The sequence below is a fragment of the Pagrus major genome, chromosome 8, assembly GCF_040436345.1.
Source record: "Pagrus major chromosome 8, Pma_NU_1.0".
Classification (NCBI taxonomy): Eukaryota; Metazoa; Chordata; class Actinopteri; order Spariformes; family Sparidae; genus Pagrus; species Pagrus major.
In genome coordinates this window covers 15,045,555-15,072,287 of record NC_133222.1, presented here as the reverse complement: position 1 = coordinate 15,072,287, position 26,733 = coordinate 15,045,555, and the positions used below count along the sequence as shown (strand labels likewise).

Genomic DNA, 26,733 nt, shown 5'->3' with positions numbered 1-26,733 from the left:
TATTTTCTAATTCATGTAAACTATGTTGCATAGTCCATAAAAAGTACTCTAATTTGGCTTTGCATTCGTTGGACTCAGACAGTTAAAAGGAGGCAGAACCACAGACATCTTTCTTATGCACATACTTCTACTCGTCAGAACCTGCTGCCTGATCCCACATTGCAACTCAACCACTGGCAGCACTGTTGGAGATTCAGATGTGTTATGCTATGAGCAGTCAACCTAGCTTCGAGGTAGCCTCGAGCAGAGATGAGGAGTGGGCTGAAGAGGTTTGGTAAACTCCACACCCTCAGATTTTTATTTTTCAGCCCCAGTCGGCGCTGAATCAAGTGAAATCACTTGAGGAAAATTCATCAGATCTAACACGGCTCCCTCTGGAGCCACAAAAGGCTTTTACAAGCCTGCAACCTTGACATACGCAGTAGTGTGAACAGATCCTGCATCCAAATTCTTCATTTTTGCACTTGATTCTGTTTCTCTATAGTGTCATTTAAATTAGCTCTGGTTCTTGAAATGGTTCCTATCAAGATTCTCAGGACCTTGTTGCCATCCAGTAAATCCTGCTGGCCCGCGTTTTCACCAGTTTTGAGCGAAACCATTGCAATAAAGGGTGTATCATCAACTGAGGGAGTTGCACAACCTTTCACACTACCTTTTCAAGGTGGGAATCTTGTTACAGAGGCGGAATAGGAGGACAGTTTTGTTCCACCTCTGATCTGCCAGTGGAGGTGGTAACAGAGCCGCAAGACGACATCTGTGTGTAAGTTCAAGCTACCAGCGTGGGTAGCGACAGGAGTGTGTTGGTCTGATGGCGTTCAGTCTGACAGCTAAACAGATCCTTCACTCATCAAATAAACGAGAAACGTCCTACACTACAACCCACAAAGCAAAGTTATAAGACCAAACAACAGCAATGTGGTAGCAGGTGGTGAATTTGGCAACTTATATGATGAAAAAAGTTGCTGTCATCCTATCTGTCCCACCGACTCTTTCAAAAAACGTCTCTTTGTCACTTTCCATGATGCATGGTTGGTCAGGATCTCAATCACAACACATAATAACAGCATCCATGTGATTATAAACAGTCAGCGGAGACATTTTTATATTTACAGGTGGTCAGCGTTATGATGTCTACCATCACACCTCTTTTGGTTTCACAACGTCGGCTCGCTGTATGAAATGACACACCGGAAAGGGGCTGATCACTTCTTTTAAGCAGGTTCACACACGTTTCTACAAAACCTGCATATACGTGTTAATTTAGCTGTGGAAACATGGAGGGAGTCGGGAGGGGGGCGCCAATAAGGGTCACCTGCTGTGCATGAGGCCCCCTTGAGTCCTAGCTTCGCCCCTGCCATTGAATCTCAACACATGTCAGAATGAAAGCACCTGCTGTGGAGCAACCAGCCACACATTTGGTTAAAAAAGCATGAAGATGTACTTATGAGAAACACCCTGACACTGATGAGTCCGGCGGAGTTTGCACCGGGACGGTGATTTGGTGCAATGCGAACACTTAGATGGCTCAGTCAGTGTGCACGCTGTCAGATAGAAAGGCGGGAGGGAGCAGCAACCTCCCACTCCTCCTATTGCTATAACAACCACAGGGCGGTCTGTCGGTCGGTCTGTGTGTGACTCGGTGGCACAGCAGCTCGGATGCGACTGCCAAGTGTCATCCTCCGACCTAGGATCACCGCATCGCCGCCCTGACACTGACTGAATCCCGGCCGGAGAGCAGCAGCAGCAGCAGGAGGAAGAGGAGGAGGAGGAGGAGGGAGAGCCTGTGTGTTTCCCCGCCACGGTGATCTGAACAGTGGGGAAGCTCAGTGTCGGGATCCGCTACGTCAAACCGATTAGTCAAATAACCTCTCGGGGGTAGGACATACCTCCCCTCATTGGGCTTGCCTGGTCTGAGGAAGCGAGATAGTCTGCGCTGACGCGCAGCCAGGAAGCCCTTGGCGAAATACAGAAGTGCACTACTTTTCTTTTCTTTTCTTTTGTGTGTTAGACGTCTGTGGTGGTGCTGGTCCTCCAGCAGCGTCTCCTCCTCCTCCTCCTCCTCTTCTTCTTCTTCTTCTTCTTCTTCTTCTTCTGATTCTTGTCCTCCCTCCACACCCCGGTGAGAAATGGCGAAAGAAAACGGCGAGTCCAGCGATGGATCTTGGAAAAAGCACGTCGAGGACATCAAGAAGATCTTTGACTTCAAGGAAGTCCTTGGGACGTGAGTAACAAAGCGACACACAAACCTTTTTGCAGCCGACTAGAAACTTTGCACTCCGGTCATTTAACGCGAGGCAACAATGACACATTGTGTTGTTTGAACGGAAATGAAAGCAGACTGACAGCTGTTGAATATTGGTTGAATTAACTGAGAATCGCTCGACGGTGACAGAGACACAGACAGAGACAGACACAGAGACACAGACAGAGACAGAGACAGACACAGGGACACAGACACAGACAGAGAGGGGCCCTTTGAACTGAAATCCAGCCAGCAGGAGCATCATCATGTGTTAATTGTGCAGGGAGTGGAAATAATGCTTCATGAGACACAATAATGTGTGAAGTCAGACACGCCTGATGCTCCCTCGTTATGTCACAGTTCATTCAGAAACTACTGCAGCTTGTTTTTATTCTTCTCCCTCCTCCTCATCCTCCTCCTCCCAGGGATCATCCATGCAAGCTCAGTGCAGGCAGCCATTTATTTATTTTGTGCAACATGACAACTCCTGTGAAAGACAGCAGGGCCTGTTTGCGTACACAAACCACAAAATCACCCAAAAGTCTGGGACCATCTGTGATGTGCTCTCTCTCTCTCTCCAATCTCGTCTTCACACACAGATCAGACTTCAGAAACATTATGTCTGGGTTTACAGCCCGATTAAAGACTTGTCGTTCTGGGACCACTCCGGTTCGAGTTATTCTCCTGCCCCTGCACCCCAGAGCAGACGAATTCCAGAGTTTATTTTGGTCCGCTGTTAGTGCTGCTTGACTTCATGTCCTTTCTTCTTTGAATAAGTTATGCCGCAGACAGAGAGACAAAGTGTTCCCCTGAATGGGAGACCTTAAGGAAACAGGGTCAGAGCCGGGTCGTGCTTTTTATGACAGAGGCGAGTCTCATCCTGGGATCGATTTTCTTATTTTCGTGCTGGTTTTTGTCCCCTGAAGACGCGTCCATCCTCCCTTTACTGAGAGGAATTTAATGATGTTTGTTTTCAGGGGGAAGAGCTGTGTGTCTCTGGGGAAATATGTTGTTTTTTTCTTAATTTGGACTCAGAAACTGGTGTCAAGCTGAGCAAAAATGCCCTCCGAGCTGGTCATTCATATAATAAAACAGACACACAGCGGTTTGCTGTTGTAATATATGCAACCTCGTCCTGTGCAAACTGAGAATAATCTTCTTGGCCGTCTTCATCATCCTCTCTCGGTGCCGCTCAGCGTGACTGCAGACCTTTTTTTTCCCCCCGAGGAGCAACATCTTCTTAAAATTGTCATATACCGATTGGTGATTCACTTCACAGCACTTCAGCTGTTGTACCAAACAGTGAGACGTTCCTACCTGGAGGCTGTTCTGATTTCCAGAAGGCTTTCATTTATGTGTGAAGAGCCTCTGAATAACACCAGTGAATCATCGGTGATTTACTGTCCACACACACAATGGCCAGGTTGGAGGAACACACATCCCTCGCCCACATCTCACATCTCACATCTTTGTGGCCCGTTTGTCACAGTTTGGCCCTCCTGTTACACATCGTACAGCGCGTCCTCGTCCTGATCGACTTTAAGTAGGGCTCATTTACTAGTTCCTGTGTGTCTTAATCAGGGAGTGCCCTGTTGCTGCACAGCAGGGTTCAGAAGAGGCCGCCCGGGGGAGAAAAGCCCAGCAGCACTGCAGCTTTGAGGATTAAAAATGAACAAGGAAGGACTGTTGGCCAGAGGAAGAGATGTAGATTATCCTCCTCCACCTCCTCCTCCTGACGCTGCCCCAACTTCTAACTGTAGGTTTCTCGTCAGGTTTCCCCATCGGTGTCCAAGAGGGATCATCCGTCTGCAGCATCTCTGTGCCAATCTGAACTCATTCATTTCAGCAGTAGGAGTACATTTACTCGAGTACTATAAGTCAGAGGTGGCAAAAGTACATGCATTCTTTACTCAAGTAGAAGTGCAGATACTTAGACTCAAGTGAAATAAATAAAGTGCAGGCGCAGGACATTTCTACTGGCCTTTTCTGTGCAGAGCTAACTGAACATCCCGTCATATTAATATAATTCAAATACTATTAAACTTAAGGGTTGAAACAGGAGGATTTGTCCGATCGATTGCTAAACGCACCAGAAAGATGGTTTTCTGTTGAGCCCATTCTCATTCTGAGGACATTTTGGGTTGGTCCCGGGAGTAGCAAAATAAGAAAATACAGGAAGAGGGCTGCACGGTCTCTGCAAATTCAAGGCACTCACATGCTACATCTTTCACTTCATTTCATCTCGCTACGTCTAAGTATTACTTCTTACCGCTGCAAGAAGTACGATTTTGAGGTACTTCCTCGAGTATTTACAGGCATTTTTTGTTCGTTTATGCTTCTACTCCACATTTCAGGTGCAAATATTCTACTTTTTACTTTGCTACTTTTATCTGACAACTATGGTTAGCTCACTCTGCAGATTAAGATTTGACCCACTAACCTTGTGGTTTAGTTTATAAAATGTGACACATTGTTTTTGATAAAAATACTCATCGGTCTAAAGTAGGTAAAATTAGCTTCACTTCCACCAGCTACAACAACAAAACCAAACACAAAACAATTTAAAAAAGGACCATTTTGCAGCAAACCTTGTACTTTTAGTACATTTTACCTATTTTATTGATGCATTGTACATTTCTTTGATACTTTAAAGCTGCTACAAAGCAGTCAACTTTCATTTTTTGTTGATTGTGGCGGTTCGTGTCTCTCTTGTCACGACGCTGTTCTCATGCTCTGGTTAGGTTTAGGCACACAAAAATAACTTGGTTAGGGTCAGGACAAGATCAGGGTTTGGTTTTAAATACCTTTTTTTGGTCACCACAAATACAGCTGGAAATCTCCTGAATCCTGCCCCGGGGACAGGCATTAGAAATATCATGATTATTTAGAAATAGCCAGTCTTCTTGCTGATGGTCTTGTTTGCTTATGTAGGTCATATAGAGGCATCAGTATTAAACCAGTTTAAAGTTCCTTGTAGTACGTTTGAGTACATTTAGTTGCTAATACTTATGTATGTTTACTTGTAACGCAGTATTTTATATTGCGGTATTGCCACTTTTACACACCACAAAGTTGACACCTCTGAGCTAAAATGATTGTGAGAGGCACAGTTGTTCAGGTTATTGTTCAGTTCTGACTGATCAGATATTGACAGGAGTTTGAGAGGAGGAAGCCTGCCAGGTGTCGGTAATGCTTCGCCGTACTTGTTCCCGTCCAGTAGCTGTTGGGATCTAATGAGATCTTGGCAACTGAAGCCAGTCCTCCTTCCTCACCGCCACTTGCCTTGCAGCTAATTTCAGACCCTTAAGCTGTTGATACTCTGTTGAAGCGAATTAAGTAACCCGACCACAGACACCTTCAGAGATCCCAGTGGGGATGTGCAGCGGGTTGTTTCTCACAGTGGACATGTTGAGGTGAGATTTTTAGGGATCCAACCGATCCGCTCCTCACTTCAACATGTTTTCCCCAAATTTAAAATCTGTATACTTCACTGTACGTGGCTCTCTTTAGCATAATTTTAATCTAAGGTAACACGAAGAGAAGGACGGCCAATTACTTAATCTGCTTATTAATGTAAGTATCACAGTGAATACTAATACTATAATCGGATTGGTGCAGCCCAATTCAATGAGCTGATATATCTGCCATTATGAGCTCATCATCAATATATTTTTATCACTCTATTTTGGTGTTTTATTTAAAAAAGAAAAAAACAAGAAACTGCAGCAGATGCCAAATTTATGTTTGAAATAATGTAGAAACAATGTCTCCCTGACATAGTTTTCCCCCCAGTAGATATTGACAAATGTATCAGTACATACATTATATTGTTTCTTCAGAAACAAGCTGTAAACACTTAATTCAGTTGATATGGTGACCTGTCTAGCAAACGCTTCCTTATTTACACATCCAGTAGTTATGAAGAAACATTAGCATTCATCTGTTGTCGTGTTTTAGTCCACATGATGATTATAAGTCAAATATCTGCTCTCTTTTTGCTCCGTTTTTGGTTTCCACCAACTGTTGGAAACAATATCTGGCTCTTTCGCAGCAAACATCTCCACTATGTTCAGCTTTGTCTGCCATTTGGAGCCGGGCAGGTAGCATACAATGAATTTTTTATAGCTTTTTGCAAGAAACCACCCTCACTATCTGTAGATCTCTGTTAATTTATTGCAAAGGCGAACCGAACATTTCTGACTTTATAGAAGGCTAGTTGTAGGGAATGCAGTGTGTTCAGTTAGTTTAGCACATACCACTAACTTTCATCAAATATGCGTCTACAGAGCAAAACGGCGGTCGTTTTCGGCATTTGTTGATCAGTTTGAACATGTCAGGGAGAATTTTTATACAGTCTGTGGGAGTAATGGAACAAGAAAGAGCTGTTGGATGAAGAGCTGCAGGCAACAGGCTGCACACCTCCAACTTCTCAGTCAGGTAACCATCAATACTGCCAAATAGGCGCTTTTGCTTTTTACTTTGAGAACAAATCTGCCACCATTATTTTGTTGGTCAACTGTCCTTACTCTTGTCACGTGACACCTTCAGTTTATAACTGTACAGTCCATTATCCAACTAAGTACAGATATAAAAGAAATGTAGAACAGCGGTGGGCAAGTTATATAATTGGTGTATGCCCGAACACCGTGTCACACCGGGAACACAGACTACTGCGGCAAGCCTATTAAACAGTCAGCTGAAAGATGCTTACAGCTCTGTAGAGCTGAGAGTCCGGTGATAATTCTCTGTTGGATCATCTCTAGGGGTGACACCTTTCACAATATGATTCATTGTTGATAAAGACGTATTCACAATAGCTGCTTTAAAAACAAATTGAAGGAAGAAATTCTCATTAAAATTTCAGTTTATGCTAGAGGGAAAAAGAATATTGGCTGATATATCGTTGTATATCGATATGGGTATGGGTTGTGCTCTACAACTTACTCCCCTCAGGTGAATAACATAAAGAATGCTTATTTATTTCTTATTTCTTCTACTGAAATGTCACGGTTAGAGAACAGTCCACAACTGATCCTTTCCAGTCCCTTCTAAGTGCTTTGTCGTGTATTTCCTGAATGCCACTTTCTGAGTGTTAAGTGCCAAAGTTGTCCTCTGTTGGCTCCCACTGCAGGGCCAAACAGAGCTTATAGCTGACTCATTCAGGTCAGTTTTCACTCCCAGGAGCCACGTCTTTAAGAGAGAAAAATCCCCTTTTCTGAGTTTGATATTGATGAATAAACGGGCATCTACATCACATCTGAAACCGACCCTGGCTCTGACAAAGCCCTGCTCTCCTGTGACTGCCTCCATGCATTGATCATTTTCTGAAACACAGCCCGTGTAGAGACTAGTTGGGTCCTTGATGCAGTGAAAATGGCAGCTAGGCAACTGGGACGATGGAAGTCTTTAGTTGCTACCTCTGAAGGAGACACTACCACTTCCCACCTCCACCACCACCACCACCACCACTGTCCTCCAGCTGCATTTACTGTGGGAGGAGAGACTTTGTCATTGACCGTAACGATGGAGAGTCAAATAATTCACCATAATGTTTTCTGCTTTGTAATTTTCTGGGCTTCTATTTGTATTCATGTCCCTCGCAGCACAGTGAATGCCTACAGAGCCACATTGTACTATCCACTGCACTCAGAGAGTTGAAGTGTACCAGACTACCTCGTATCAAAGCACAGGACGCGGTAATCACCCTTATTAAAATAATTCAGCTTCTCTCTGATGGGCTGATCTGTGGCTTCAGACAGGCTTCTGCCAAACATTTCCCTCGAGCGGTAGATATTTTTCCTTTCTAGTTGTTTGTGAGTGGCATTGGCTCTTATCAGGCTGCAAACTGACCATCGTTCCCTGTTTGATCAACAGTCCGGTGAACACAAAGTGCGCATTCCTGGAAAGTAGCCCCAGGTCCACTGTGCAGCTGGGTAATGGTTTCCAGCTTCGGTCGTTGGGACTGTGAGCTGCTGGATATCATTTTAGTCATATCAGTGTAGTTGATTTAACTCTGCAGCACCAGACCAATCTTGTTTACTACCTGAAAGGACAGAAAACAAGTTATTGCTAGTGTGGCACCAAGGACCAGAGAGGAAAACCTTAAGTTAATTGATAACGTTACCCGCATGTAGCAGTTGGAAGTAAGTCGAGTACAATTTTTAAAAGAAGTACAAGGCACTTGTGATTATTTCCATTATCAATTAATCTGCCAGTTAGTTTTCTCAGTTAAGCGATTCATCTTTCAGTCTATGAAATCTAATTTACTCTCAAAATAAAGCAGAGAAAAGACAGCAAATGTTTGGCATTTGTGCTTGAAAAATGACTAAAAGTTGTTGACTTGTGTACTTACATTATTCCATATTTTGCTGATATTTGCATTGACCTTAACAAATCCAGTATTAGCCAAGCTGTCATGGAGTATTTTCACATTGTTATGTATCTACCTTATTTAAAGATCTAAATACTTCTTCCACCGCTGCCCCCATAAAGATTCTTTACAGCAAACATAGAAACCTGATCCTGAAGGGGAGAGGGTGGTATATGATGAGGAGAGTAATGCATATTGCACAAGGTAAACTGTGTCATTTTCAGCAAGTTTGCTCAGCAGACACATTTGTTTACAAAACTGTAAGTAGACAAATCACAGTTGAACAGATGGTGTTGTGAAGTCTCCTAAAAGTTAGAAGTGTTTTGTGTAACTGTAAAATTAAATGCAGCCAATATAACTTTTATTACCAAATGTGAGGGATCTTATAATAAAGAAAATAATATATGAAAGTCATCTGTCAGAGATTCATAACTGCTATTTATTGGACGATATATTGTCCCAGAGTTTATGCCAGTGACATAATGATATTATAGCATAACAGTGACATTAACTTTTAATTCTTAATAATAATATAAACAATAAATAAAATGGACTTTTGGGCTCTGTTAACATGATGTCACTTAAATGAATACTGAACATTTGGTCATGTCCATATATTGGTAAGTTATTAAGATATGTACGATTATCATGACAGGCCTCGTCCCAAATCTCCAGTATCTATTGCTATATTAAATAAACTTTACTCACTTACCGTTAAAATTCCTTCACAAACATAGTACATCAATTTAACGATGAATCTATGGAAACATAGATGGTGTCATTTGTCACATCTCTGGTTAAAGCTCTCACTGCACCATGACTTTGACTTGAGCACAGTAGGTAACGCCGGCGGTATCTCTACCTGGATTATCAATTCCTGACTTTTCCATCCCATATGTTGCATAACGGGCCGCTGTAATGCATCTTACACAAGATGATTCAGTGTGATTACTCAGCAGCACCACAGTACATGCACCGCCTGTGAAAGTCAATAAGCCAGCCTGAGTCGCTGAGACCCCCACCCCCTCCATCAAAAGAACTTCCTCCATCGAGGAGGCGTTTCATAATCGCCGCGGCCGTCAAGCTGAGGCTGCAGCCTGAAAAAAAGTTTCTTGATGATTGTTTGATACAAGACTTTTTTTGCATCTGCAGCATCAGCCGGGGGTTTCGCACAGAGAGCAGCCCACGTTCACATTTCACATTAGTCAGCCGGTTTGGCTCGGCCATCTTGCACACAGTGTGGTGGTGTTGGGTGACTGCAGACTGTCACACGCAGCTCATTCTGTTGTCCAGGAGCCGTGACGAGGGAGCACGAAGACTTTACAATTCAACTATTATTATTCAAGCGCGCAAGTCAGCGTGCTGTCTGTGACACTGGGTCGGAAACATTTTGCAGCCATGCAATCATATTCAATAGAATAGAATAGAATTTGTTGTGCTGGTATTGTAGTCAGTTACGGTTGTTAAAGGTCCAATGGGCAGAATTATTGGGATTCAGTGGGATCTATTGGCAAAACATGTAATGCACTATCACCTGAAGCTAAGAATTGTTGTGTCTTTGTTACATTAGAATTATTTTATATCTACAGAGGGAGCCTCATCCACAGAATCCACCATGTTGCACCGCCATGTTTCTACAGTAGCCCAGAACGGACAAACCCACACTGACTTTAGAGAGGGCCTTTGAGTTTTTAGTGTCCATCGCAAGGAAGGGTGATGTTTGGGGTTTTCAGTATGTTGGTTAGCTGTAAGCTGCTTAAAATGGCTGCTTTAAAGGAGACCTATTATGCTTTTTTGTCTTTTCCCTTTCCTTCAGTGTGTTGTATAGGTTCTTGTGCATGTCAAAGGTTCTGAACGTTCAAAAGGCTCAAAAGTCCACACTCACCCTCGGAAAACACTGCTCCTGAAACGCTTCGTCAGTAGTCTCGCTTTTAAGTCTGTGTACCTCACACTACGTCACATATTTGCATTATTTATGCAGCTATGCAGGCCTGTAAGAATTGATTTAGCGCAGCTGCTCTGTTGTTGTGGTTATCGGTGCTGGGTCAGGCATGTGTGAGCTGACCAATCAGAGGAGAGAGAGGGGGCCGTAAAGAGGCAGGAGAGAAAACTGATGTGTTTTTTGAGCACTGAAGCATGTAAACCTATTTAAATAGTAACCCAAAAAAAAAAAAATGATGAACCTGAAAATGAGCTTAATTATGTCTTGAATACCAGGAGAGGCCCTCTCTTGGTTTGTTCCTTATAACATAGCATAGTCATTTTGTGTTCAGTGCCTGTATGTCATGTGGAATTAAAGACTTGTAAATGTTCTGGGTGGCCCGTAAGACCCTGAATCAACGGCCACACGGAAGCAACTCAAACTCTGAGTGCAATAGGTGTGAAGTATCTGCAGTTATAGCCTATGTTTAGCCTTCCCGTGTACAGCACTGTCAAATATATGACAAAGTTATTTTTGTGATTTGCCAATCACCTACTCTGCTGTGTTTTGGAGAGCTTGCTTTTGCTCTTTGCACTCAAGTTGCCTTAACTATCTGTTATGTAAAATGATAAAATACTTTCAACCCGGCTCCTGCATTTCATTTCAAGTGTGAGTCACTGACTGGCTTTCTTAAAAATGCTTCAGTGTTGTCATTAAAAGTCTGGGTCCAATCAATGATGTTGCCCAATAATTAAAGTGTTCAACTTCTTCTCCACATCTGTGCAACATGTTGGACTGAACAAAAACACAGCCATTCTTTTTATGAATGCCTCTAAATCCTGCACATTAGACCTTTTTAAATAGTACTGAGGAACTCTCCACTGCCAGATATTCATATGCTATCCTATATGTCAGAGATAAAAAAAACAAGTTCTTACATTTGTAAAGCTCGAACCAGAAAATGTTTGCTTGAAACGATTAATCGCTATTCAAAATAGTCGCTGATTAATTCTCTCTTGATCGACTAACTGTTTCCGAGTCATATGTGATTGCTGTGGATGTGTTACTCTATATTTGTGTGTATGTATATATGTGCAGATAACAGTGCGTGGGCAGCAGCATCATCACCATATGCATGTCTCCAGCAGACATCGCACCTTTTTTCCCTGTGAATTGCGAATTAATAGATTGAATTCTATTAGAGGCTTCGACACAGTTTGCCATGCCTCATGCATCGACAGAGCGAGGAAAGTCACAGGCTTTTGGATTCTGTCATGTTGTCATTCACAGGAAGTGATGTTGCTGCTTGTCAATGTGGTGAGCAGGGGGACAGAAATGGCGCTGCATACGTTTCTGAACGCCCTCTTAGTGAGTTCACGGGTTTCCTGTGGTTTTCAGCATTGTGTGTCACCTGCTGCAGAAAGCGTGCTCTGAAAAAACCCTGCAAGAGGGTTGCTTCACAGGCTCAGCGTGCTGGCGGAGGAATTTTGTTCTCCTAATGTCCACACAGCTGTGGAGACCGGTCGCACGCACTGAATAGAAATGATGCTCATTGTCCTCACGGCAACAGCTGCGGTGGGAAGATAGTGCCACAACAGTCCTCCAACTCCCTCACTTACACAAGCCCTTGAATTTACATACTGTCCCACATCATGTGTCAGAATGAGGTCAATGTCAGAAGGACGTATGCTCCGAGCCCTCTTACTTCTGTTTGTTTGCGGCAGCCGTGTTCCACCTCATCACACCCGGGGCGGGGCTTTATGACCAGGTAGTGTGTTTGTGCACAGTCTGTGTTTATGTGTCGCTGCTCTGACTGACCCCCATCCCCCGCCGCGTGATGGTGGAGTGAGGGATTAGCGTGGATTTGATGGCCTCGGTGGGACTTAGTGCAGTGAGTGGTGCTGAGTTTAGAGCCTGTTGAGAGCAACTGATTACACTTTGAGAACATAACAGACCTTTTGATGTCTTCCTTTTTGTGAGGCGACGCATCACTGAAGGTGCATTTTTCTACATTAGTTTTACTTTTGTATGACTGATGACACTTATTTAGCAAACAAGGTATATGTCAGAAAGGGAGAAAACAAATGCAGGAGGCTGTGCGGTTAGAAACAGATGGCTGCCATTTCCATAGTTTAAGGGCTTGTCCTCCTTTTTTCCTATTGGCAGGAGATTAGCACAGAGATAATGAAAATAGCTGGATTATAAGTTGATTGCTCTTTTGCTGCATTATAAGTGGGCTAAAACATTGCAGGATCACAGGAAAGTCACTGGCAAAGCACAGCTATTTCTTTTAAAAGCTTTTTGGCTGCTAGAAAGAAAGCCATCACACAGAAATGGCTTCTGGCAAATGCTCCAAAAACAACGAGCACACTGCAGTTTGAATTTGAATCAAACTGTACGGAGAGACTGACCTCGATTCAAAGGCTGATGTGAAGAATATGTCAAATATTGGAAAAAATACTGTATGTGTGTGCCTAATAAGATGTAACCTATAATACTGTATGTCGCTTAAAGTATTGTATTGCCCATTTCAACCCATTTTTGAGCTAAACGTACGGTGGCCCTGAGGGTCAAAACACAAACAAAATATCAGAAAGCATGGGAACAACACAACGACATTTCAGAAAACACAATGACATCTCGGGAAACACAACGACATTTCAGAAAACACAATGACATCTCGGGAAACACAACGACATTTCAGAAAACACAATGACATCTCGGGAAACACAAACGACATTTCAGAAAACACAACGACATTTCAGAAAACACAACGACATTTCAGAAAACACAACGACATTTCAGAAAACACAACGACATTTCAGAAAACACAACGACATTTCAGAAAACACAACGACATTTCGGAAAACACAACGACATTTCAGAAAACACAACGACATTTCGGGAAACACAACGACATTTCGGGAAACACAACGACATTTCAGAAAACACAACGACATACTGTACATCACACAAGACGACATTTCAGACAAAACAACAACATTTCCGGAAAACACAACAACATTTTAGAAAATAAAAATCTCAAACGCCTTTTTTTTAAAAAAATGTCGTGGTCATGCCTTTTGATTTGTTGTTGTGTTTTGACCCTTGGGCTTGAAAATACGAATACAAAGTTGCTGAAACAAAAACCTCTATTTCAGCTTTACTGAAGGAAAAAGGTCAAAAAGTAAAAGAAAAATTGAAACCCCGGAGCTGTAGGGGAGAATATTGATGTAAAACTAAACATGACTTTGAAGTCAGACAAGCTGATCCATAATATAAGAGCTGGGGATAGGACAGTGATCAAAAGCACAGAAAATCTCAGTACTGTGGCCTCAGTTTACTATTTTATTTCTTATCCTGATGTGTAACGCAAAGCAAGCCTTAATCGGTTATTCCATCATTTTTATTTTTATTCTTATTTTTATTTCTTGTATAATCTTTATTATCTTAGCTACATTTTTTGTTTTTGATAGTTGTGTTATTCAGTAAACTTCTTATTTGGCTTTTTATTTGTTTTGGCGTGCATTAGTCCTTCCATTTTAACCTCCTACCTTCTGTCAGTCACTTGTAAAGTAGCACAGTTTGGTTGATTTGAGATCATATCAGTTGTTTTTGTTCAGTGAACGTGACCTGAAGAGTTTCAAATCATCCATCGCCTTTTTAACATCTTTACGAAAGCCCTGCTGAGGGTTGCATCGAGAGAAAAGGTGCCTCTGAAGGTCTGTAATGAAAAAAACGGAGACGGAGGGTGAAAAAAGCAATCACGCTGCCTGCTCAGCCAGATTTATTAAGGTGGACTGACTGTGGTATCATAGCAACTGATACAGATTGCTTGAGCAAATATTCCCTTAATTCTGTATTTGTTTTTAAAAGGCTCTCTCATGTATGGAAACAGATGGCCGAGGAAGACACGCTCTCTGCCGTCCTAAATGGGTGTTTTTTAGAGGTTTTAAAAGTGTTTGCCGTGCTTTTGGCTGCACGCGAGCACCGAGCGTAAGCCAACACAGCAGGCTGCTGGCCATAGTCGGGGACTTTGCCAGTTCTCAGTAAATATTCACAATATGCTGTTTGTGTACTCTGGCCCGTCTGCCTCTGAGTGCCCTCTATCTACTCACAGACGACAGGTTTTCTGTGTCAATATTGCCCGAGTGCACATGAGGCAGCAGGACTAACATGTTTCTCTTTCTGTCTTTGCAGCGGTGCGTTTTCTGAAGTGGTGATGGCTCGGGAGAAGACCACAGGGAAGATGGTGGCAATCAAGTGCATCCCGAAAAAAGCGCTGAAGGGGAAGGAGACAAGCATCGAAAATGAAATCGCCGTGCTCAGGAGGTGGGTACCACGTGACTAGGCCCATGAGGGAGTTTGCAGAAGAACAACGGCACTTTTGAAAGGGTCCACTACCGCGCAGCGTCCTCTGGGAAGCTTCCCTTCGCTCTGAGTAATGACTCAGAGTTGGGACCCTGTGCCACTCAGTTTATTTAACAGTGATTGTCAGGCTTAAGTGACTTCCTTGTCGAATCCCATCTAACCACCATTTCAGCTCCTCGCAGTGTATACACGCACACTCACACAGCTACACAGAGTATGATAGGATTGCATTGACACAAGGTGACACTCCATCCTCCTCCAGGGCCTGATGGGTGATAATTCCCCCGAGAAGCTGAGTTATCAGTCTCTCTTGAAGCGAGCGTGCCAGGTGTTGGGTGTAGTTGCCTGGTTACAGTTTCTATCCTTTGACTTCCTCCTTTTTTCTCTCTGTCGTCCTCACTTGGGTCTGTTTGTCTAAAAGCCCTCAAACTGCAACCTCCTTTTTCGTTCTGGACTTAGAAAGAAAGGAAGTTCTGAAGGTTGTTCAGTCCTTTGAGACTCTTCCCGCCTCCTCCTCTTCCACCCCCACCTTTTCCTTTTCAGCCACCTGCCCTTGTGAACACACTGTCATCTGCATATCTCCTTGCAGAGGTGTTTTTTTTAAATATTAAAACCTTGTTGGTTGCCTGGACACAGGCTGCCAGCGTCGTGATCCATCCTATATTATTTTCTTCAGGTGCTCCTGCTGACGGGGGTTGCTGCTTCGTGACTCATTGATTAGCATCCTCTAAGAATCCCCCTCCTCTCCATCGTGCACAAAAGGTTTTCTCCCTCATTTGAAGCATAGACTTTGCCAGGTTCATTTTTGAACATGCACACATGAACACACACACTGTCACACGGAGCCCAAACAAGTGCTGTACCAGAAAGCAAAAAAAGCATTTTGTTTTCAGTTGGCAGGGCGTCATTTCAACAAAAGAAAAGGCTAATTGCACCTCATTAGAGCCCTGTGCTGAAATGAACACAGGCTGATGGCAAACAAAGTGAATTTTCTGTTCTCCCTCTCCAGGATAAAGCATGAGAACATCGTGGCTCTGGAGGACATCTACGAGAGCTCAAACCACCTGTACCTCATAATGCAGCTGTAAGTACATCAACCCAGTTCATTGTTTGTTGAGGTCAGCTCTTTGTCTCCCATTTGACAGGTCATTTTATTAATGTCTTGCGTTTTTCGCTTGGCTAAGCGTCTGTAATTTTCTTGTGGCATTTTTGCCCTCAGATGAATGTCTGAGTGAATACAGTGATGACAGTTGAGACACATTTTTATCTGAGAAGAGTTAAACCACTCTTATCAGTCTGTTGTCACACCACAGCCAACTGTCACTTAGCTTAGCATAAAGGCTGGAAACAGGGAAATGGTCTTCTTCTCATTCCTCTTCTTCTTCTTCTGCTGCTTCTTCTTCTTCTTCTTCTTCTCATTCTTCTCATTCTTCTTCTTCTTCTTCTTCTTCTTCTCATTCTTCTTCTTCTTCTTCTTCTTCTTCTTCTTCTTCTTCTTCTTCTTCTTCTCATTCTTCTTCTTCTTCTTCTTCTTCTTCTTCTTCTCATTCTTCTGCTTCTTCTTCTTCTTCTTCTTCTCATTCTTCTGCTTCTTCTTCTTCTTCTTCTCATTCTTCTGCTTCTTCTTCTTCTTCTTCTCATTCTTCTGCTTCTTCTTCTTCTTCCTCTTTTTCTTCTTCTTCTCATTCCTCTTCTTCCTCTTCTTCTTCTTCTTCTGCTTCTTCTCATTCCTCTTCTTCTTCTTCTTCTTCTTCTTCTTCTTCTTCTTCTTCTTGGTCATCAGTTAGGTTATGTAAAGTTTGGAAACAGAAGTAAGTGGATTTTAAATACCACAATCTGTACGATTTGCCTAAAAAGTAGATTCTGGAAGCTTTCAAGATCGATCACGACCTAAAATCGTCAAATCGCCCCCGCTCAATTGAGTCACTGAGTTCAGCATCTGTTTTTCAAAAAATGAATGCCCACTAATGCTTGAAAAACCCAGAAGGTCGTTTAAAATCACTTATTGCTGTCCAAAAGGTATTTCCACTCTTCTAACCATCTGGATGGCAAAATCTTGTCCATCCACTGCAAAAGCTTTTTAACCTGTAAGAAAATAGTCCAGCAGGAAATGAAAACTGCAACTTGTTTTCTCGAGCTGCTTCACCGGACAAAGACACATTGACATTTTTTGTTGTTTGTGTCAGAAATATCTTGTTAAATGTATCTCAGGCAGGGTAAGCAGAGGTGTACGTGTGACAAATGTCCCTCTGTACCCTTTTTTTTTTACCGTTTTCCTGTGTGTGGTATATGTCATCATGATTTCAGAAACCTTTCCCCTCACCACTAAGTCACAGTGTTTATGACTAATGCACCAGCCATTTAGGCAGCGATTATCTGCCCGCATTGCACCTCTGAAAGGTGGGTAATGTTGCCTTGAAGCCTCACTTATAAGAATGTTGATCGCCACTCGTCGGTGAAAGCAGGTACACTCTCATGATAATGCTCGGCTTAATATGAGTCACCTTTTGTAACTTTGCCTTTCTGTAATTGCGACTTTAAGTAGTGAAGAACATTTTCTGGTACATTTTCTGATCACATAATGTGACAAAGTGGTTCGTCTCAAAAATCACAATGATATATGAGAAATACTGGAAAACTGCATCTGGTAGAATTGTGTGTAACTGACCAATTTAACTAGAGCCTCAAAATTACAGTGAAATAGATTCAAAACAAAAGCAAACAAAATCTTTACAAATTACAGTGACAAAATGCACTTAGTTGAATGAGATGTCTCCATTATTTTGTCCACACAATGTACTGTATATGTACCAGTGCCATTGTTGTGTTCTGGTAATAATTATAACCTCATGTAACATTTTCCAAAACGAAGTGCTTCACAGTGTCTTGGGATCACCTTACTGAGCTAGTTTAATAAGAAAATAATAAACTGGACATGGAGACGTAATGTTAGTGCACTGAGCAAACATATCACAAACAACAACAACAACAGCATCTTTAAGGGGACACACCACTTAATTGTGCTCTCTGGTGGGGAGCCTTTTAAATCATGACGTTACGATGGTCAGGGATTAGTAGTCGATGGCTGTCAGCTGTCAGACCGTTCATCGGCCCAACCCTAATCACGATATAAACCAGTCTATTTTCTGTTTGCTGACAGGGTGTCTGGAGGTGAGCTGTTTGACCGCATCGTGGAGAAAGGCTTCTACACAGAGATGGACGCCAGTCGGCTCATTCGACAGGTCCTGGATGCAGTCAACTATCTGCACTCCATGGGCATCGTGCACAGAGACCTAAAGGTACAACAGCGTTTAATATTCATTGCCAAGCGTAGTTCCTTACAAAATCCACTGAATTTGTTGTTTATGAGAACTCTTCTGTCTTCTGAGAGGGGAAATCCCTGCTAGTTAACCTGTGTGAGTGATGTTACGTGAGCGCTCAGTGAGGCTCACCCACAGAGGTTAAATGTCAGGGATTTACCTTCTCGGTAAAACTGATGAAGCCTCTTGGATGAGCTGTAAACCCCCCCCCCGCCGACCCTTTAATGACAAATCCTGGGATTTTGTTTCAGTATTTTGTATGATGTCTTGCTGTCTGGATGACTAAACTTAATCCACACAGCACATAAGGTCATATAACCACATATGTTTTGACTCTTTCCTCTTATTTGCAGCCTGAGAACCTGCTGTACTTCAGTCCCCACGATGAATCAAAGATCATGATCAGCGACTTCGGTTTATCAAAGATGGAGGGAACAGGCGATGTGATGGCCACCGCCTGTGGGACTCCAGGATATGTGGGTGAGGACGCCCTCTGAGCTCCGGCTTTGGTGGAAACTTCCTCTGGGATAATTACATCCACTAGTTGGCTAAACATGATCTAATCTAATCTGCCAGTAGCCACAGGATAACCTTTGCCATCTGCTGCAGGCACACATTTTAGATTCTTCTCCAGCCTCCTGTCTCAATGTGAAAGGTTGAAAAACGATGATGATGATAATTAGTTTTCTGACCATTGTTTAAAACATGATTTCATTCTTCCAGCTCCTGAGGTTTTAGCCCAGAAGCCCTACAGTAAAGCTGTGGACTGCTGGTCTATTGGCGTCATCGCTTATATTCTGTAAGTACTCACGTTTAAATGTCAGCATGCTCGTTAACTGAAGCTTATTTTCTGTGTTTGATGGCTTGATTTTCATGTATTTCTGAAGCTTTATTTAAAAGGAAATCCTCAGAAACCACAAGGGAAACCTCATTGAGATTATAAACTTCTTATCAAGAGTGCAAAGTTAAAGTTACAGACAAAAGATTAGAAGTAGGTTGTGTCAGTTGCAAACAACACAATAAGAGAGGAGCTTACATACTTGACAAACAGTTGCATTCTGCTGACGTTTTGGTTAGGTTTGGGCACAAAAATACGACGCTTTGACACAACCTAAAAGCTGTCAGAGGGTCAAGCAGTAGTCTGAGGGAAGCCCACAGCTGCTGTTGCTATTTCACAGAGCCTATAAAACTTTCAAGGGCAAGCTGCCAAACTAATTAAGTGGTGTGGCTCGTTAGCAATGGGAAAATCCCTGGTGTTGTTACCCATTGGTTAGGTGTGATGAATTTTGAGGTAATTGGATGAAAGAGTTTCTGATGCCCTCTCAAATGAGGCCTCTGCCTGGTGCTTGTTATGTAGAAGTTTATACTGTTTCATAATCAAGATTTAAACACACAGCATGGATTTATGTTGTATATTTACAGTTTGCGTGAATATTTTTCTCCATATCATATGAAAATGGACAGTTTTGTCCCATATTCTCCCCTCTTAATATTCATGTAGTGTCTGTAATCCCTCTGAACCATCTCCTCTTGCATGCTATATGAAAAATCAAACTGCCAGAGAATGAGATTAGGCCACAGCAAATCCTTTTTAGATTTGGGTTAAAGTTTCCTACATCAGCCGGATGATGGCACTCACTGTTGTTGTGTAATCATCCGTCTTCATCTTTGCAGGCTCTGCGGTTACCCTCCTTTCTATGACGAGAACGATTCGAAGCTCTTTGAGCAGATTCTGAAGGCAGACTATGAGTTTGACGCACCGTATTGGGATGACATATCAGACTCAGGTGAGCTTCGACGTATGACTTATATGTGTTTGTGTCTGTGTGGGCCGGGTTCACTTTTCCCCTAAAATGAATCGTTTATTTTAGAAGGTTACTGGACAGGCCGATGAACGATCTGACAGCTGACATATTGCAAAAATTTGACTAATACACCTGAATCCTTCAGTGTAAAAAGAAATATGAAGATATAGACTTTTCCTTTTACCTCCAGTTGCTCCAACAGCACATGCCTATTTTTCAACTCCTTAGTTTTCCTATTTATGGGTCTTGGCACACATTAAATCCTTATATCTGGGCTAATCCCTCTTTTCCCCATTTTACATTTTCATAGTAAATATTTGATGATGAGGTGAGCGCAGTTATCTACATCCAGAGCAGCGATGGGTCAAAGGTTTAGGCCCTCACAACAGAGAGGCGATGTCACACCCCCTCCAGTGAACCACTGTGGGACCTTATTTCAGAAAGAATATGTGTGGTGGTCGAACGGCGAGAGACAAATCATTTTTTGATCTCGTTTGAATTGTGCCATGAATTACACATAAGATGTGTGTCAATTTAAACTCGAGAAAATCACAGTTTGGCGTGAAAATGACTAATTAGAATATCTACACACACAACAGTTGCGTAAGTGTCATTGACTCATTCGAATGCTCACCAAAGCCAACAACTGAAACCTTGTAGTCAGTCCCGCAAATCAGCTAGCTCACAGAACTGTCTGACTCTCCCTTTTTTAATACTTTTTCTGTGAGGAGGTGACGGCCATGCTGGTGTTGGTGAAGTATATATAATGCCCTGAGGTCATGCTCGCGGGTCTGCACAGAAGTAACGGTTGTTTTGAGCCGCTGTGGAGATAGACACAGATAAGATGTGCTGTCTCCCAGGCAACCAAGGTCACACTCTGTTCCTCTTGCATCTAAACCTTGACTATATCTCATACGAGAGACGCACAGGCGCCACGACAGACCCAACTCCACATTCTCCCATCAGTTACAGCGTGACTTAAGTCAGCACGTTTCCACAGAGTATTCGGTAGTGGGTTAAATAGTCACAGTCCTTCAGAACTGGCGTTGCATTGCATTGTGTTGCTACGTGTACTGTTGAGCTATGTTCTCCTCAATCAAGCTTCATTAAGGACTTCAACGCAAGGCATCAAATCTCCTGAATCTCCTCTCTCACCTGGGTTAATCATACCCCTTTTCAACCAAAGCGAGCCAATTGACTTAACTTCTGAACGTACAGTCACATCTTTCGGTCACTGTATGTGTCTACGAATACAAATTCTATTGTATTCAGTTATATTTTGACTCCTTGAGTGTTTTCAGTCTAACATAGAGAGGATTTTAGACAGCAGGTCAGCTCAACATGCTAATATAAAAACCCCCAGATATTTCACAAGTATTTTCTTGGGTTTAGAAGGATCTCTGTCTCAACAACTACACAATCTCCACACCACTACTGTAACATTTCCTGGTTCCTCCTTAAAAACTAAATTAATGGAACTGTTATTTAGTTTGTTTGCTGCCTCAGAACATTGTCTGTTTCTCATGTTACTACTGAATTTCATAGCTCTTTCCAGGAGCTGCCTTAGGAAAATTTACAAGTGATTGCAGCATCTGTAAGATAAACCGTCACAAAAAAGACTCGCTGACAGTCGCTCGCTTTGGCAGAGTGTAGAACATATTCTCAGCTGGATGTGCTCTTTTGATTCCTTCCACAGCCAAAGACTTCATCAGCTGCCTAATGGAGAAGGACCCGGAGAAGAGATTCACATGTGACCAGGCTCTTGAGCACCCTTGGTGAGAACCTAACTGCCGCCATACTGTGCCCCAACTAACAAACACAAGGAACCACACATCCTGGTGCAACTAAACAGCAGTATGACGCAGATTCCCAGGCTTACGCATTTGTCATGGAGAACATGTCCTCCCACTGTCATCTGTCGCCATGGCTCCGAGCCGCGAACCCACCTCTGCTCGGCACCGCCAGCCCTCAGAGAGAAATCTGCTGAATAAATGGCTGCCAATTAGTGGCTGGTGTCCTGAAGGATCCTTGAAGAATGTGGAAGCTCTAATGAACAATTAGGATGTCTTCCCAGGCCTGAGCCGGAGCTAACGAGAGCAGGCTGGCGTGGGCTGCTGTCTCTGGCTGAGGTGGCCAATATGAATAGGTCTGTTAGCCAGTAATGGGCCTTCTGGGTCCTGGGCAGGTGGTCATTCAGATACAAATAATGCGGTTTGTGACACCGGCAACAGGTATAACAGAGAGAAATAGGTTTCATTGACAAGGTTTCATACAGAGATATTATGATGAATGTGACAGAAAGTGTTACAGTGTGAAAAACATCCAGCCATCAATCAAAGATGTTTTAGCAGAATGAAAATAAATGAGCTGATAGGAATACAGCACAAGGACGATTTCCAAAGTCTGACAAATACAAATATAAATCATTTGGGTGATGCTGTGTTTGTATGTGTGAAATGTTATTGACATGATCTAAAAGGACTTGGCTTTAATTTTCAGGATTGCTGGAGACACTGCTCTCTGCAAGAACATACATGAATCAGTCAGCCGACAGATGCGGAAAAACTTTGCCAAAAGCAAATGGAGGGTGAGCACAGAAGACCATTACAGACAACAAACACAACACAATATTCTGAAAAGCAAAAACATACGGTGGTAGTCTTTCTCTTTGGCTTTACATTTGTCTGTTTACGCCCTGTCTTCACAGCAAGCTTTTAATGCGACGGCTGTGATCCGCCACATGAGGCGCCTGCAGCTGGGCACCAGCTTTGGCAGCAGCATCCACAACACCAACTCTGTGTCCAACCCTCAGAGCCGCGCTCCAGCCAAGAGCCAGTCTGTGGACTGCGCCCCGCTCTCCCTGACGGACTGTGAGTGACACTTCAGATGCTCTCTGTAGACGCAAACACATCCAACTTTTAGTGCTGCACTCAGCTGAGCGCCGCTCACTCTGCTGCCGTCTCCGTTCAGCTAATTGGCAGCTGTTTAAAAAGCCCTCTTGGTGTAATTTTCAATTAAACATAGTAAACAGAGTTCGATGTTTGAAATGATGTAGTCACGATGTTTCTGCTGCCATTTAATGTAACATAATATCTTTTAAGAAAATATGTAACATAACAACATCACATCCCTGATTAAGTAAGTTGTAAACCAAAAATTAACATAAAGCAAAATATTTAGCTTGTTCCAGCTTGTGAGGATGTATGATATAGAACATGGATTTAATGAATTTTATGGATTTAAAGGTGCAATATGTAAGAATTTCAGTTTAAAACATTAAAAAAGTAACAAAATATCAACAGAATGTGAACAAAGAAGAGTTGTAACGTTATATCAAAGATGTCTATGTATTATGTTGCAGACATATCTATTGAAGTTAGCATGCTAACCAGTTAGCCCAGCGCTGTCCTATTTAATAATACCACCCTGAGCTCCCAGTGCAGACAGTTAGCCGCACAGCTAACTGGCTAATGGCAGCTACAGTTAGCAGAAGTTAGCAGTTACTCCGGTGAAATGATGCCCCCTATGTCAATAAAGACTACTAAACTATTAACAACACATAAATGAGTCACATTGGGTGACATGTTCCTTCATTACGATGGACATTAGCCACTCTGCTGTTGGAGATATACAGTAGAGCATCAAATGAGTGTTAATTCATGGCTAAAAATTGCATTATTCACTCTCGTTTGAGTAACATTTGCTAAAAAAAAACTACAGTATTCAAGTGTTTGGGAAGATTATTATATATTTATCTCCAGTGGGCCTTACGTTTTGTCCACATCGACTGCTTGTGTAGTGCGTGACAGCTGCGTTGCCGAGCTGCTGCTGCTGCTCACTCGCGGGGTTGGTTACAATCAATCAAAAGCTGACATCATAGAGAGACGGGGGAGACAGGATACAGTTTAAATTCAGGGATAATGGTGCACATTTTCAGCTCGTTTCCTGGAACACATTCAGTGTTGTACTCGGTTGTTCACACGAAAAGTGACAGAAATAGTTATTACAAATAAAAACAAGAGCTGGAGAGAGAAGTTCAAACCCCTGCTCCTCTCTCACCTCCACAGAGATGACCAATGACAGCAATGTTGGATTGTCAGTTTCATAAAGTTACAGAGATGGTCGGATGTAGACCTCCCTGATTCACCATCTAAAAAGTGTTCGATCATCTGACGAGCACTTCTGAAGACCTGGCTCCTTAACACATTGGTGGTGTTGGTCTCCTTGAATTAAATAAAACATTTTCTCGGCTTATCCTTTAACTCCTAAATTCAGTGAATGATGTAATGTGCAGTTGATTGCTGAGTCTCATTCCCAGGTCAAATACTGATGGTTTGGGTTGGTGGCTGGCCTGTGCTCTTTGGATAGGGAGAAATGTAGACATAAAACTCACAAGAAAACTCAAACTCTCTTTTTTAGACTGTTAAAATGAACCCAGGATCTTAAGGCCTAACAAGACGATGCTGTGACAATAAAGGCATTTTAATAGTTTATGGTGGATGAAAGTATCTTTAAAGCAATATTATGTGTTAATTGTGCAAATTGAGAAATTCATACGCTATTTCAAGTCTACAGGGCATTTCAAAATTGAGACAAAAGATTTTTTGGCCAGATCGCTCTCATCTATTGGACCTTTTAATGACATGCAACTACATTTTCTCCCACAGGTCCTCCAATAGCTCCTTTGCCCTCTGCTGGTAATGCGTTCGATCAGGACTCTGACGCCCCCTCACCGGTCTGTGAGGAGCCATCGGTAGTGGCCGAGCCACCACGGCCACGACCCTCCACCGTCACGGTCATCCACACTGGGACTAAATGACGCCAGGTTCCGCGGGAGGTGAGCTGGGAGACCACAGAGCTTTGAGACGGTGATAAAAAACCATCCCAGGCCTCAATGTTGTCGCCCAGTTTGCCCATCCCGCAACCTCCCATCTGTTTCTGCCAAACCACGGGAGGAAATTGAGGAGCGTTTGCTCTGCTCCATTTACCATGGCTCAGCACGGCACCGCGCTGCTTACCTTCCTGCTGTCACACTGACCTGGAAGTACAGAGGGGAAGATGCTCACCAGAAGTGGAAGCCATGTCCAACCTGGATCATGGCTGTCTGACAGACAGACAAGCAGCTGGTCTGGGAAGTGCCACACTAAAGGGAACTGTTTATTGAAGCTGCTATCATTTTGGACTGTGAGCGTCTTGAGACAAGGACGCTCCGCTGTATGCCTTGTGTAAATATCCTGCCTGGAACTGTTGAGTGGAGTCATGTTATGCAAGTGAAATATAAGCTTCAAGCCGTGGTAAATAATCGTGACATCATCTGCACTCTGGACTTCTTGTCGTTTTGACAGCTCTCGTTAATTTGCTGTGGTATTTGCTACAATGGCTCGCAGGGTAATAACTCCCTACAGTGTGACAGTGTGTGTTCTCTCTTTGCTTTAACGTGCGTGGACATGAAACACGAGCAGGACGGTGTGCTTCAATTGCACTAATGTATTGGATTATTTATTTTCTTACAATATATTATGACCTTTTTTGTAATAATACCACTTGCAGAAATGTGTAAATGTCTTATTAGATTGGACTGACCAGTTATTGAATTAAATGATAAAGATACAGTATCTAATAGTCGTTACTTTGTAATTGCTGTTTTTTTTTTTTTGAATAATCAGTTTTGACTGTGAAGTCCACCTCGACCACAGGAGGGCGACCTCGTGTTGTTGCTGTGTGACCAGTTCTCAGGGATGTGCTCCAACATGAAGCTAACCAAACGCCCTCTCAGAGTGACGAGGATGGTGAAGGAGTTGAAAAGTAGAACCTCCAAACACTGCATGTTGTTCTAATGTGCCATTGCAAGAGTTGTGACCGATGCTTCCCCTTCTTCAAATCCCCCTTTATTGACTGTATGAGTGTAATGTAACTCGTACTGAATGGATTGTTTTCCCTTTAAGAATTATATTTGGATTTAAAGAAAATGTATATCAGTGAAGTGTGCATTCACGTCTGCAGTAAAACCTGTAAAAAGACAAATGAATGCAAATATTACTTGACTGCTCCCACTGCAGAATCGTCAAGCCGTACAGTTCAGTAGTTGTATTATCGTGCTCTGCTTCCGCTCATGAAGTGGCTGGTCTGAAAACCGCTCGCTCCCTCTGTGTTTAATCACTGTGCTTTCATACCAGCCTGTTGAATTTAGCAGAAGGACTCTTTCTCCTTCTCTCACTCCCGCTCGCTCTCTCTCCAGAGACTTTCACACAGAGAAGAGAAGGGATCTGTCTTTGTATTTTCTCTGTGGTACCTATGTTCAATTTTCAATCACTCAAAAGGGGAAAAAGAAAACGGGAACACTCCAGCGATCTTGAATTATCTAAAAATGTTGTGGTGAATATTTGACTTGACTGTAAATACAAAACTCAACAACACAGTTAGCTTGGGTCTTGAGTGTTTATTTTTGTCTTTCCTGTATTTTTTTTTTCTGCAGAAAACATCAACAGAAATCAAACTATGAAGCGTTTAAAAAAGCCCCTCGGTTTGCATGTATTACATATTGTTGCAGAAATGTGCTTTGGAGTTGTAGAAATTCATGTATTAAAAAAAGAGGCTTGTTTGCATGTGTGGTTGCTTCTTTGACAGGGTAAAGTTAGGTGTTATACACATTTCTTAGAGTAAAAGATGTTACTGAATACAGATTTTTAAATCATGTTAAAAGA

At 42.6% G+C, this 26,733-nt stretch overlaps 1 protein-coding gene across 1 annotated transcript; it reads left to right on the top strand.

The window, feature by feature from the left end:
• The first annotated feature begins 1,622 nt into the window (after window positions 1-1,622).
• camk1db (calcium/calmodulin-dependent protein kinase 1Db) lies at window positions 1,623-26,634 on the top strand. Its single transcript, XM_073471289.1, has 11 exons — window positions 1,623-2,221; window positions 14,734-14,865; window positions 15,914-15,988; window positions 18,065-18,203; window positions 18,578-18,704; window positions 18,948-19,023; window positions 19,899-20,011; window positions 21,726-21,804; window positions 22,529-22,616; window positions 22,737-22,899; window positions 24,697-26,634. The coding sequence occupies exons 1-11, from the start codon at window positions 2,127-2,129 to the stop codon at window positions 24,846-24,848; spliced, it is 1,239 nt and encodes a 412-aa protein (XP_073327390.1). The 5' UTR covers window positions 1,623-2,126; the 3' UTR covers window positions 24,849-26,634.
• The last annotated feature ends 99 nt before the right edge of the window (window positions 26,635-26,733 follow it).

Bases quoted from the DNA above. Each gene is read 5' to 3' on its own strand.
- camk1db (XM_073471289.1), top strand. From the start codon at position 2,127: ATGGCGAAAGAAAACGGCGAGTCCAGCGATGGATCTTGGAAAAAGCAC. The intron at 14,866-15,913 runs GTGGGTACCACG...CTCCCTCTCCAG, and splicing joins GAAATCGCCGTGCTCAGGAG to GATAAAGCATGAGAACATCG. The intron at 22,617-22,736 runs GTGAGCACAGAA...CTGTCTTCACAG, and splicing joins TTGCCAAAAGCAAATGGAGG to CAAGCTTTTAATGCGACGGC.